The 13282-nt window shown below is 44.0% G+C and overlaps 1 protein-coding gene across 1 annotated transcript in view; it reads right to left on the reverse strand.

Annotated features, from left to right (window-relative positions):
• Positions 1–2780: 2780 nt before the first annotated feature.
• ZC3H12C (zinc finger CCCH-type containing 12C) overlaps positions 2781–13282 on the reverse strand; it is a 47145-nt gene continuing 36643 nt past the window's right edge. The window contains exons 4-6 of the mRNA XM_065637124.1: positions 11656–11890; positions 10632–10738; positions 2781–9874 (exon numbers count right to left, since the gene is read on the reverse strand). Coding sequence (XP_065493196.1) covers positions 8478–9874; positions 10632–10738; positions 11656–11890 — 1739 coding nt within the window. The 3' untranslated portion in view covers positions 2781–8477. The remainder of the gene's footprint in view (positions 9875–10631; positions 10739–11655; positions 11891–13282) is intronic.

A 13282-nucleotide genomic window follows, 5' to 3' on the forward strand; every position in this document is an offset into this window, starting at 1 on the left:
CTGCCTGGTTGGGAAGGTGCAGGGAAACAGGGTCCGTGACAGGGTATTTCAATAATTTTCAACACATTGCTGCTTCCGCCATGCTGAGTGTCTCAGGAGTGGGTCCTGGGGCTACTGAACACTCTGTCCTTACGCTGAAGAGCAGGGCGATGCTGGCATTTACTGCATGCACTCGTGTGCCCACACTAAACCTTTGTAGCCAAAGGGACAGTTCACACACTGAAGCAGAAAGTCTCTCATCCACTTCTTCAGCACAGACTGATCGCAAAGATCCTGCAAGGCTGGAGGACAGTGCCTGGAGCAGCCACAGAGATGCTTTCTCCTGCTTGGAAATGGTCTTGCAAGCAGCATCCCTGTGTGGTTGTACAACAGTCACTCCTGTAGCTCCTCTGAACGAGGTCATGCACTCTGCACATTAACTCTTGCCTTACGACCCAAGCCTGGTGACAGCTCAGGACATGCTCTAGGGCCTGTTACCTCTTGCTTTTTGCAGGGACGAGCTGATGGTTGTGGTTGGGCTGCAGGTTCCTGCCCAACCTGCCCTCTGCTCCTCAGCTCTTGGGATTCACAGCTCTCAGCTTTGGAGCAGCTCAGCTTCAACCCATCTCCTGCCCGCAGTTTGTGTCTGCGTCTGAGCTGGGTGAATGTGTTGTGGTTTTTTTTCTTTACTTGCCCTAAGCTGTGCCCTTGAGGGAACTGTGACTTGCAGGAAAAACAACCTGTCTTCTCCTTAGCTCCTCTGGGTGGGAGCTGCAGGTCAAGCCGAGCAGGATGGGGCCCTTGGAGGTGTGTGCGGATTCTTCAGACAGCTCTGCTCAGCCTGATAAATGCAGCAGAAGCCATTTGCACCTCTGAGGCTATAATGTGAGTCCTTCCTTTACCTGTGCTTTGGGGATGGAGGCTCTGCCCTCCAAAATCGCATTTTTTTACCTGGTGAGTAACATGGTGCTATTTTTTTAAAGGGAAAGGGTGCAGAGGATGCTTTTTCATTTCCTCCTCTACTGCAGATAGATTTCTGGATCTATCATGCAGAGATGCAATGCAAATGCTTTAGAGCTGGAGTGCCAAATTCATTCTCACTGGGGGCCACATCAGCCTCATGGCTGCCTTCAAAAGGCTGAATGTAATTTTAGGAGTAGTCACATTTATGAAGTCCTAAAACTACATTTGGCCTTTTGAAGGCAGCCGTGAGGCTGATGTGGCCCCCGGTGAGAATGAATTTGACACCCCTGCTGTAGAGAGAGCCTTTGAGCAGCAGCCCAAAGAAGCCAGCGGCGCTGCTCTGTGCAGCTCTGCAACCACCGAAACCTCGCCTCAGGTCATCGACCCGTCTCTCCTGGCTGGAGATGCGCTCATTCGCCCTGAGCCCTCTCGCTGTTTACATACAAGCTCTTTGCTTAAGCTCCAAGCATTGATTTAATGAAAAGTAGCTGCGACAATTCAAACAGCGCTTCAGGAGAAATAATGTTGTATTTCCACGTGGTGAGCGTGAAGGCTCAGCTGAGCTGAAGGTGACGGGGGCAGCTGGGCCACACCGCCCTGCCATACCCCAGCTTGGCTTCTGGCAATAAGGCGGCAGCGGTGCTCCGAGTCCAGCAGCAGATCAGAAAAATGCACTGCGACCACAAACCTGTACACTCATGGCCAAGCAGCCTCACGGCAGAGCTTGCAGAGGAACCAAAACCTGAAGTGCAGCAGCTCTTGGTGCCTGGCCTGGGAGCACCCCGGGAAGCGCTTCCCACCCCTCACATTGCACACAGGCAGCTGCCACAGCTCCCCCTCTGCTGCCGGTGCGACCCGCCGTGGTTCGGAGCACTCGGTGCTGAGCGCCCAGAGCAGCATCCCACAGCAGCATCCCAGAGGCAGCGCTGCCGTGTTTCCACCCAGCTGCCGGAGGGGGACCCGCGTGTTTGCGCCGGTGCCTCAGCACAGCCACAGCGCGGGCTCAGGCTGCGCAGGGCACACCACCAGATGTTCACAGCTCTGCAGAACATCTGCATCAAGCAAATCGCCCATGGTCACAACCGAGGTCACAAGGCGTCGCTACTTTTTGTTTTCAGGCCAGCTGCTCATTCCACCTGCATTCGTGCCACCTCGCTTGGCTCCTCGGCACCGGGCTGGCGGCTGCTCCTGCGCCCGCACGCGGGGAGGGAGCGGGCAGGACTGCGGGTCCCAGCAAGCCCGGCACAGGGAGCCCAGCCGGGCAACGCCACCGGGCAAAAAAGCACCATCCAACAGCTCCATGTATTCTGAATAGTCATTATATCACAGCTTATTGCAGCTTCTGCCGTATCTTTGCATCCATCAGATGATAACTATTTTCATTCTCTTCTACTCTAAATTCTATTCTGTCTACCCCACAACATTCTGAGCTCCACCACTAATAATTGCACCATGAAAGACAAGCAGATGTGTAGCAGCACTTGGAAGGAGAACAGGTCCCCTGGCAGGAAGTCTCCATCCAAATTCTGCTACTAAGTAACTGACATTGCTATTTAACCCCAGAGTTTTGGGCTTTTCAGTTAGTGAAATGACAGGAAAGCACCTATTAAATATTAATTACTGCGTTAAAAATGAACTGATAATCTACAATAATTTCATATGTTTGAAATCCTGTTTAAATTTACTCAGAGTGAGCAGTTCTGTTGTGCAGGTAGGAAAACAAGGCTGTCTACAACTCACTGCTGCCTTCTATGCTGCTCTTGAGGTGGTGGGTTTTTTTTTTTTTATGAAACAAAACCAGCCCATCGATGAGAAAAATGAATCTTTATTTTCTTCTCTAAAAGCAGAATCCATGTACAATTTTTTTTTGTACGGTTTAGAAGGTGGTTTTAAGATGTGAATAGTCACATCACAGAAATCATACAGAATAACCAGTGAAGGAACAAAGAGCCAGTATGACAATTGCTTTATCAAGTAGTCCAAACATTATTTTTAACTCATTTTTTTTGCTGGAGTGGACTTCAGGACAATATTAAAATCTCACCTAGTCAACACAAGTACAGAGATAATGATGGGGAAATGAACTACAAAACACAATTATTGCTGCTGTATTTGCATTTCTGTTTCCTGGCAGGATGTTCTGTAATATGCTGGTAAAACAGTTTTTAAATATCAGTTCCATCAAGAATGTCATTCACATAAATAAAAAGTAACCAACCAGCCAACCTAACTTGGTAAATAAGACTTCATCTGAGAGCACAAGAAAAAGTCAGCTTACAAAAAGCAGTGAGGTTTTGTTTTATAAGGTGAAGAGTAGGTTGTTACACCTTTGATGTGCTTAAACATCTACACAGATTTGGTTCGGAGTGTTCCCAACAGCCACAAACTGCGACCCCGGCTGAACGGCCCGTCAGCACCAGCGAGATCGCGGCTCTGCGTGGGTGCAGGCGGCTCCCCAGCTGTGCTCCAGATGTGCTCCTCCAGCCCCCAGTCCTCCCGCACTTACACACACACCTGGTTTTACTCAGGTCTCCTCTACCGCCACTGGGATCAGCGCACGTGAGTAACCTGTGCCCAAGCTGAGCGAATGTGTGAGCGCGCGGGAGACCGGGCTCTCCAGCGGCCATTAAACCTGAGAGCGGAGATGAGAACTATTGCCATCATTTAGCTTCGAAGGCAGACAGAGGAATAAACATTTCAAGCACGAGTTGTGGCAACCCTTTAAAACCTGAAAACGGAAGCTGGAACATTATTTAAAGCATACTTGTATCTATGAACACCGCGCAGTATTTGACGGTGCCGCTACAAACAGCTGGTGTCCCCTTGCAGTGCCCTGCCAGGGAAACCCAGCGCACAGAGAGGGGGTCACGTCCAAACAGACATTTCGCGTGCGATTTCGTGACTAGATGACCGGTTTCTGATGAAACCTTAATGAAACGTATTCTAGAACGTCTAAAGATGAAGTCTGAACGCCTCTGATGTTACCTAGCAAAAGGTTAGCTGGAACAGTAACACGGATGACTTTAGGATTAGTTACATGGTTAGTCTAAACAATGTGCACATAAATACTCAATTCAAACAAAATTCTTAAACTGTATTTCTCTAAAATGTACAAAGTATATAAAATGCATGATCTGACATTTATAAAAACTCAGCCCTTGTATAAAAAACCAAAAGAAGGCCATAGAGCTTTTTTTTGTCTTAAGTTTAAATCTATTGTTTTTTATCCTCAGCAGTTTTAGTTCCTATGATAAATAAAACATATAAACAGCACTCCACCACGGCCTTATAATGCAAGGAATAAATTAGCAAGAGTCACACTGTAAATCAAAATAAATAATTTCTAAATTATTTTTATTTAAAAAAATGGTATCTTTAATTGCACAGTATTTTAAATTTTCAGTAGCAATGAAAAGTCAGTTGGGTATTTTTCTAAATGCTCCAGAGAGTACGAAAACATTGTGTCTCATTTTTCAAGCTTTAGACATCGAAAACACCTTGGTCAAACCATCAATTGAAAACCGATGAATGTTTGGCAGTCTCTCAGTGCAGCCGGATGCTGCAGCATCTCTCACCCAAGGCATTTACTCCTCTGGCGCTCACCTTGCTGGGGCAAACGCCCCCGGCTTTCTGTTCCGAGTGAGGTACTCTGGTTTACACCGACAGCTTTGATACTTTTGGAAAAGTGTCCACCATTAGCTACGACCTTCACAGCAGAAGATCATCAACAGCTCAACAACAGCCCACACGCTCCAAGGCTGCACAAGTCCCCTTCCAGGGCTGTGCTGGGCCCGCGCGACTCCTTTTTGGGGTGTCACGCCAGCACATCAGGCTGCTGGCTCTCCCCACAGCTATTCTGCAGTGGGGGACCAAGCTACGATTCAGACACACCACAGAAAATAAGGACACCTTGAAAGGCATGATCTTACCTCAGATTATTAGCAGTAGGCTTAAACCCACTTGCCAAGTGTATGTGAGTGTCTATATATACATATACGTATATATATACACACATATACGTATATACATATATACATATATACGCACACACACCTATATTGAAAAAAAAAAATTACAACAAAGCTATTAATACTGTCATAGCCTGGGCATATTTAGCTCACAGTTAGGTTTAAAACTCTAAATATTGGCAACATGTTGTATACAAAACAGTCGTGGGCAGATGCCTAATGTAAATGTGCATTCAAAATACTGTGTATCTATATACTATTACTGATATAATAGCTTGGGATCGTATCTAAAAATATGGAGGTTTCTGCTAAGTATCAAAACAGCTCTCAAGTACTGAAGACAAGGGAAAGTGTTGCCCTCTCCTTGCGGTGGGACAGGCCTAATCTGAAGGTACTTGATCCTTCGCTGCAGTTCCAGCATTCGGCTGGGGCAGGGACAGGATCACTGAACCACCTTCACTGTTTTAGTAACACGGGATGCTACAGTTCATTTATTTGCATCAATGCAATTACATTGACAAATGTAGTATCTGACCAGTATCATTGCTTCACGTTTATTAGTGGTGTCCTTCCTAAAGGCTGTTAAATATACAGACTGATGGCTTCGTCGTGGAGGAGTTCACACGCAACTCCTCAGTATTATCACAGCAAAAACCAAGGAAATATCAAGGCCAATACTTTGTCCACAGCAAATCTGCTTTACCCAACACAAGAGAGTCTAAGGGGAACTAGCACATCATTGCACAACATTAAAAACCACCAGATTACTCCTTTTCTTATACTTTTAAAGCATTTTCAGTGCCTGAGCACAAAGCACAGAACCTATTACAGGAATTCTCTAGTAATCCACACACTTCCAGGGATTCAATACTGCATTGAACGCCCGCGGACGCAATCAATACTGAGAGCACACAGTCCCACGCGTCTCCTCGCACCGTTTTAACACCATGGCTGAGCCTGCTGAGCCCAGACCGCCCCGTGCACACGGCAGGGAGCGTTCCGATGCTCACGCGATAGGGAAAAAGACCAAACGCCTCTACTACATACACATTTCTGTTCATGCTTAAAGGAATTCAGCTTTTGGCAGAAGTAAATTCCTACATAAAAAATAAATGTAGAAACCCATTAAAAACACAATAATTGCATTACTAAAACAGCTGCATCTACACTATGGTGTAGTACTTAAGTGTAATTCAATTTCAAAAAATCTTAGTGTACAACTAAGATGAGGCCCATTTCCCAGTTCAAACCTCAGCGTCAGCACTGCATCGATCTCTACATTAAAACATGCTCTACGGATGGCGACCAACCAAACCCAGGGAAAAACTGTTGCCACGGATGAAGAAATCCTCTCCCTAAACAGCCAGACGGGACAGCGGCGCCGAGTCCCCCGGCACCGCCGCAGGGACGGGTGACAGATCCCGCAGCGCATCTGCAGCGGGAGCTGCGTGAGCACCACCTCCCGAATCGGTTTGCTGAACATGGTTCAGATTATTGGATGTGTCTATAAGCACAATGCTCTTTAGAAGCATTTACTGTATACCCAAACCCTACTCGTTGCAACACACGGTGTCGCGCAAGTAGTGAAAACGTCTTCGTATTCAAAGGTGCTTGGACATCATTTTCAGGCAGCATTTTACCTTTATTTTAGTGAGTTCCCACTACAAAGATTTTAGAAGGAAGAAGATGCCAATACTTTCTTTTCTTCTTTTTAACATGTGAAACTGAGACAGACACCTAAATAAATACCTACTTTTACTTGCCTAAACCTGTTCTATGCCCGAAATCTCTAATTTTTTAAATAAGGGATAAAATGTTGCCCAAAAGACTAGTTATACATTTGTGTTTCTACTTAATCTACAAATCAAAATAGTTCTCAGTTAAAAAGATACAATTTGTATCAACAGTAAAAGGTACTTTCTGGTTCTTCAGGGCCTTACTTTAAATTCCAGCAAGCGTACCAAAATTATCAGCAGTAATAGTGTAAGCTAGTGATTTTTTTTAACACTGAACATCGTTACAATGGATGAAAACCTAAAACTGTTGGCAACTATGTCACATAAGTACATCTGACATCAATTGCAAAATCTATTTCTATTATATATATATAAAAAAAGCTTATGAAGTGCTAGTAAAACCCATGACTTAAAACCAGAAATATCCCTTACTAATACTAAAACAGACTTGGTTTGTCTGTTTCTAAAACTACACTATTTGTGGCAAGAATCGGGCCTACACGATGCAACAGGCCAAAAACTAGTATCAGGAACACCTACAGTATCTTCTCGCAACCCTCCCCTCTCCAACCGAAACAGAATCAAAAGAAAAAAAAAGTTTAAGTTATTATTTTGAGCTACAATATCATTACCATAGTGCAGTCAATAAATGTTGCATATCCTCAACACACAAAACCTTTTCAGGCCAGCCTTGATAAATAGCAAGAAAAATCAAACAGTATCTTAAATACAAAACTTGCATTGAGATAATTAAATTCATTTAAAAACAGGTAAATATTTTATGAAAAGCGTATTTTATCCAGTACACTTGTGCAGCAATACAAATTAAAAACACGCGAAACAAATAAACGAGACCCTACGATTTCAGGCCCCCTTCTACTGACCAGAAATACACAGAGCTGGGTAACAACACGGGGGAACTGAAACAGGGTGGCCTGGTTTGGGGACGTTCTGAGAGTTTGCAGCTCCCGCTTGCTTCAAAGGGGGCTGTGAATTCTCAGCATCTTTCAAAATCAGGCAATAAGGCTTTTACCTTGTCCATAAATTAGTAAAAAAAACATTTTTTTTTTTTCCTCTGACTGCATCTGATCTTACTGATCAACTGCATCAACAAAACATGTAACTACTTAAACGAAACAAAGAAAGCAATGAAAAGTGCCGTACTGTAAATTACCAATATATTGTTACCCATTTCACTGTCAACTGGTAACCTAATTATTTGTTTAAAAAAAAAATGAAGTCAGTGCTGTAGTAAATCTTTGTTTCCTATAAATAGATGATTATAGCACAAAAAAGCTCACAAAACCAACCAACCAACCAAACATACATACTTACGCTGTTGTAAAAAGTTCAAAAACTTGGCTTGAAAATTGCCTGCCAGAAGTAGTAAAATCCTCTTTCTGCAGGTTGTTTTAATACCACACAGCCCAAGGACAAACATCCAGCAAGTTAAAAAATGAAAACAAAAATCCCAACAACATGTAATAAGGATAGAAAGTGCTGCATATAAACCCCTGATGCACCAAAGATTATAACCAGAGACCACAGGTTTTTCATATATATATATATGTATATATATTAATTTAAACTGGAACATTCTCCAGCTGTGAAAATAGCCTTTTAAAATTTTTCAAACTAGAACACAAAACATATCTGGTACTTCCGATGCATGGGGCTATACATACAGACTCCATGATACAGTATTTCACATAAACGGATTACTATATAACCTCCTTGCTGAGAAGGAGATCGCAAATGCTATTGTAGCAAACCTCCCTCAGCGTCAGAGCTGAGCTGAAAACTACTCGACACCACAAAGATGCATCATCTCTCAATAACCCAGCTGAGATTTTTCCACCAAGATGGCTGCAGCGAGCTGCTGAGCGTCCGTCACGTGAGGGTTCTTCTTCATAACGATCCTCACAAGATCGGGGGGGAAGATGTTGCAGAGGTTAATGTAAACCTTCTCCCGGGTGTCTGGGTGCCTTGGAGGGTCTTGAGGGATTCCACAGTAAGGTACGCGCCAGGTCTGGTCCTGCTGTTCAGGTAAGCTTTGGAAGGCAAACTGCTCGTAACACGGCTGTGTGGGGTTACTGGGCAAGGAGTAGGTCTGGCGGAAGCCGTACGCATCCATCCCGTAGCTCTGCCTATCCCAACTTCCAAGCCCATCTTGGCCAGAATAAGGCTTTCTGTGTCTCAATGGAGAGTTATCATATAAACGTGAGTCTGAAATGCTGTCTATTCTCGTGGACACGAGGGCTCTTCCCAGATGCATGGTCTTTGAATGTGACGAACTCTGAGACGTGGAGTAGTCGTTCGGACAACTAGAGCGAGCACTGACTGTTGGATGCTGTAGATGCACAGCCATGTATGGAACTGGAGGTTTGTGGTGATGCTTTGGTTCTTCGTGACTATAGCTTTGCACTCGCGTGAGAGGCTCGTGGTAGCTCTGTAGGAAGGGCTGAGTGTTAAGGCGGCCATGGGGGTGCATGTGTTGGCACTTCAAGTTCTCCTCCAGCTGTGGGTCAGGTGAACTCATGTAAGAGCGGTCGCTGTAACCCACGTAGGAATCACTGCTACCGCAGCTAACACTCCCTTCGCTGCTGCAGTCGGAAGCTACAGAGCTAATCCTATAGTCTGTGTCCAAGGAGAAGCACCTTTCAGGACTACGTGGACCAGATATACTGAGATTTGAATACGCACTCAGCATAGAGTAATAGCCTACATCCACAGGTGACTCACATTTTGGATACGGGTCATAAGGCATTGGTGTTCCGTGATTTTTGGTTGCCATCATCACTGTAGGATACTGTCCCTGTGGTCTTTGATCCTGAGGTGGGAAGTGAACTCCGGATGGAAGGCCGTTAGTCAAAGGTGCAGTACTTTGGGGTTTTGCAGCAGGGGAACATGGTATACTAACTAAAGAAGGTACAGACCTGGTTTCCAACTTGTTTTTGGTGGGAAGCTTTTCCTCCAAGTCTTGATAGACTTGAGTCCTTATACTAGGATCCGATTGCCTCTTTGGAGCAGCACGTTTCAGCTCAGAAGTGCTGTCATTTTTAGTGCTACAGGGAACACTATTGCTTTTTACGAGTCCTCCTTCACTTGTGGTTTTGGCAGCTGTGCTTCTAGACATGGCACGAAGTTCATCAGCTACAGATCGCTGAGGCTGATTTCCTCTTTCTGGATGATAGTATTTGCATTTGTGTCCATAGGTACATTTCTTCCCTATTAATACAAACATAATCAGGTAAAAAAACTTCAGTGAAAATCTGTTAATAATCAAACAACGGAAATGCTCCTCATTAAAATTTTTATTGATGATTTGAAAAACCTTGCAAATGGTTTTGTGCGACACAGAGTGAGATCTAAGATCTCCTCTCTTGTATTGTGGGGCAAAAGAGGCAGTGGTGGTGTGCTGCAGCTAGTGCTCCAGGAATGCACACCAACACTATCAGCCACATTTTGAGCTGAACATGACACTGTCAGGGGGTCTGTAGACACCTGCTCTATTGGGCCAAGGAGATACACAGGCAGAAAACTTAACAGGAAAGTCCCACAGAGTCATAAGACCAGCAGGTTTCAGTTCAGTCCAGAAGGTTTTGTGCCTGTGGGGATGCTAATTGGCTAACGTCAGACAGCTCAATCGATTTTCTGGAAGAAAACTTGAATGTCTTATGACCAAATCACATTAGAAAAGGGCTTTCTGGAGCCTGCAGAATTTAGGTGCTGTTTTGGATCTATTCCTATGATTAATGAAGTTGCTCCTTTAGTTCAACTAGTAGATAGAAATGTTCTCTAACTAACGTGAAAAAAAATCAGTTCAGTTTCCACCATCAGCTCAGCATTTCAAACATTCTCAGGTGAAGGCAACAATGTAAAAACCTCTGTTGAAAAGCTTTTCTTTTTGGCAGTGTTAAAATAAAGTGGGAGCTTCATCCCCAGTCCCAGCAGTACAGAAAACCAACAAATTAAACCAAATTACCGTATGGACACGGTTGCTTCTTATGTTCTGGTACAATAGGCTTCTTCCTAAGAAAATTGTCCAGACTTGGGCCATGGCGGCCAAGAGGATCATCAGGAGGCATAAATCTACAAAGAAAAAAAAAATTATGGAGGCAAACAAGCCTTTTCATATTCTTTATGCAATGACCAAGAACCTCATGACTGTGTCCTACACCATAACCTTCCATGCTGGTATTTTTAAGCCTGGAAACTTTGAGAGCTCTTTTGAAAGGCCACCTTTCTGCTGCATGTACTGCCTGAGAGATGAGTCATAGAAACAGACTGTGTGGACACCCCTAGTCTGCTTCAGAGACCTTCAGTCCAGCTCAGCTGGCTGCTCTGTGGCAAAGCCAGGCTGCACACAACCCCTTCCCAAGCCAAAGTTAAGGGCAGCAATATGGGCAGCGAATTCGTAAAATGCGACAACTAACTTCGCAAAACTGTGCCCATTGTGTAGGATTCTTGGATCAGTACTTAGGCACTCAAATACGAGTGTGTGCTTGGCAGAGTACTGAGTCCCTCCCAGTGCAAGAAGCCACCAGTAGTAACTGCAGTCGATCTGTATGCCAGGGTATGAAGGTACCACAGATGGATCTAAGCAGACAGTTGAACTAGAGACCTCCAGAGCTTCATTCCAAAATGGGTTTTTCTATGACTCTAGGATTTAGGAGTCTAACCACAGGCACTCAAAAATGCTGGCTCAGTATATCAAAAGAATTTGAATATTATACCATAGCATACATCAAATATAGCATATACATTGGCATACACCAAAAGGGGAAGAAATAGCACAAAAAGACATAAAGACATTGTTATAAAAAAGCTATACCAAAAGACAGAGTTCTAGTATTTTTAATCAGAAGACCAAACCTATGATCAACCATTCCTCTTGTTTTCCTACATGTACCTAATGATTTGGGTGTAAGAGAAAAAAATCATACAAGTGTTCAAACTGTCCTTTCCTCAATTATTTTAGTGGCACGTATAAAGACAGTATGACTTACTTGTCATTAACAAATGAATACATCAGCAAGCGTTCATCTATGAACTTCTTCCATTCGGGCTTTTCATTAGCTAGATCCCTGTAGTTATCATTAGAAACAATGATGCCATCTGACTCAAAGGCCAACTTCACAATAAATCGGTCATCGTAGCACACCACCCTTCTCCCTTGCACCCGGCGGGATGGTGTGAACACAAGAATCTTCTCCTTTTCTAATTTACGCAAGATTTCTTGATCTACAAGGAATAGGAATCAACAGTTAGAAAAATAAAGGAAAGAAGATGTTTGTTTTATCTCCAAAGACATCAGACTTGAGGAAGAAAATCCAAGCATTTAGGACTAAACATGTCTTAAATGGTTACAGTCCAGCAGAAAGCGTTTGTTATACAATATTTGAAGTTACAGTCGGCAGTCAATTGGCAATACTTAAAAAAAACCAAACCCAAACCACACTGAAACCTCCTTCTCCACACAATTTCTCCGAGACCATCACAGGGGACTTTGTTCATGTTGCTGTGGTTAAAAGAAATGTGGCATCTCAAAATGCCTGTGAAAAATTCCTCCGGTTGACAAGAGGGGGAAAGAAAAATCTTCAATCTTATGTTTTGGCAAATAGAAGGGCTATACGCTAGCACAGCCAAGGGCTTCCCATAACTGAGCTCCTTGGTAAAGACAGACCCTTTGTGGTTCCCAGCAAGAAACAGACTTTGAAATAATTCCAGAAGCTCACATTAATGGGATTGTCTCATAAAAGTTTCTGCCCATCAAGAGAAGGGGTTACTACTAGTACCTATAAGGACTAGAAAATCCACATTCTGTGCAAACAGTCAGGCTCTTCACAAATCATCAAATCATTCCAGTTAGAAGAGACTCTCCAGATCATTGAGTCCAACCATAACCTAACTCTAGCACTAAACCGTGTCCCTAAGAACCTCGTCTATGAGCCTTTCAAACACCTAATGCTAACAGCATCCCCTAAAAAGACGTCTAATGTCACCTTATAACAAAGAAAAAATGTGGGGGGGGTTGTTTAATTTTATTTTACTTCCAGTAATAGTTCAGAACATATCTCTCCTTGAAGGGTTTACGGTTTTACATAAGAAGTCTTAGCAAATCCAAACAGATTTATCTTTAACCCTGCAAAATAACTAACATTTTAGCTAATTCCTTCTTATCTTACACAGTCCGTAAATCACCTATCCAAAAGCATTAGTGTGTCCAGTTCTGGGCTCCCCAGTTCAAGAAAGACAAGGAATTACTGGAGGGAGTCCAGCAGCAGGCTATGAAGATGATGAGGGGTCTGCAGCATCTTTCTTATGAGGAAAGACTGAGAGAGCTGGGTGTGTTCAGCCTGGAGAAGAGAAGGCTGGGACGGGACCTCATCAATGTTTATAAATATCTCAAAGGTGCGGTCAAGAGGATGGACCAGACTCTTTTCAATGGTGCCCAGCAATAGGATGAGGGGCAATGGGCACAGACTGAAGCACAGGAGGTTCCATCTGAATATGACGAAAAACTTCTCTACTTGGAGGGTGCCAGAGCCCTGGAACAGGCTGCACAGAGAGGTTGTGGAGTCTCCTTCTCTGGAGACATTCAGAACCCGCCTGGACACATTCCTGTGTGATCTG

This window comes from Caloenas nicobarica, chromosome 1, assembly GCF_036013445.1.
Source record: "Caloenas nicobarica isolate bCalNic1 chromosome 1, bCalNic1.hap1, whole genome shotgun sequence".
NCBI classification, from domain to species: Eukaryota; Metazoa; Chordata; class Aves; order Columbiformes; family Columbidae; genus Caloenas; species Caloenas nicobarica.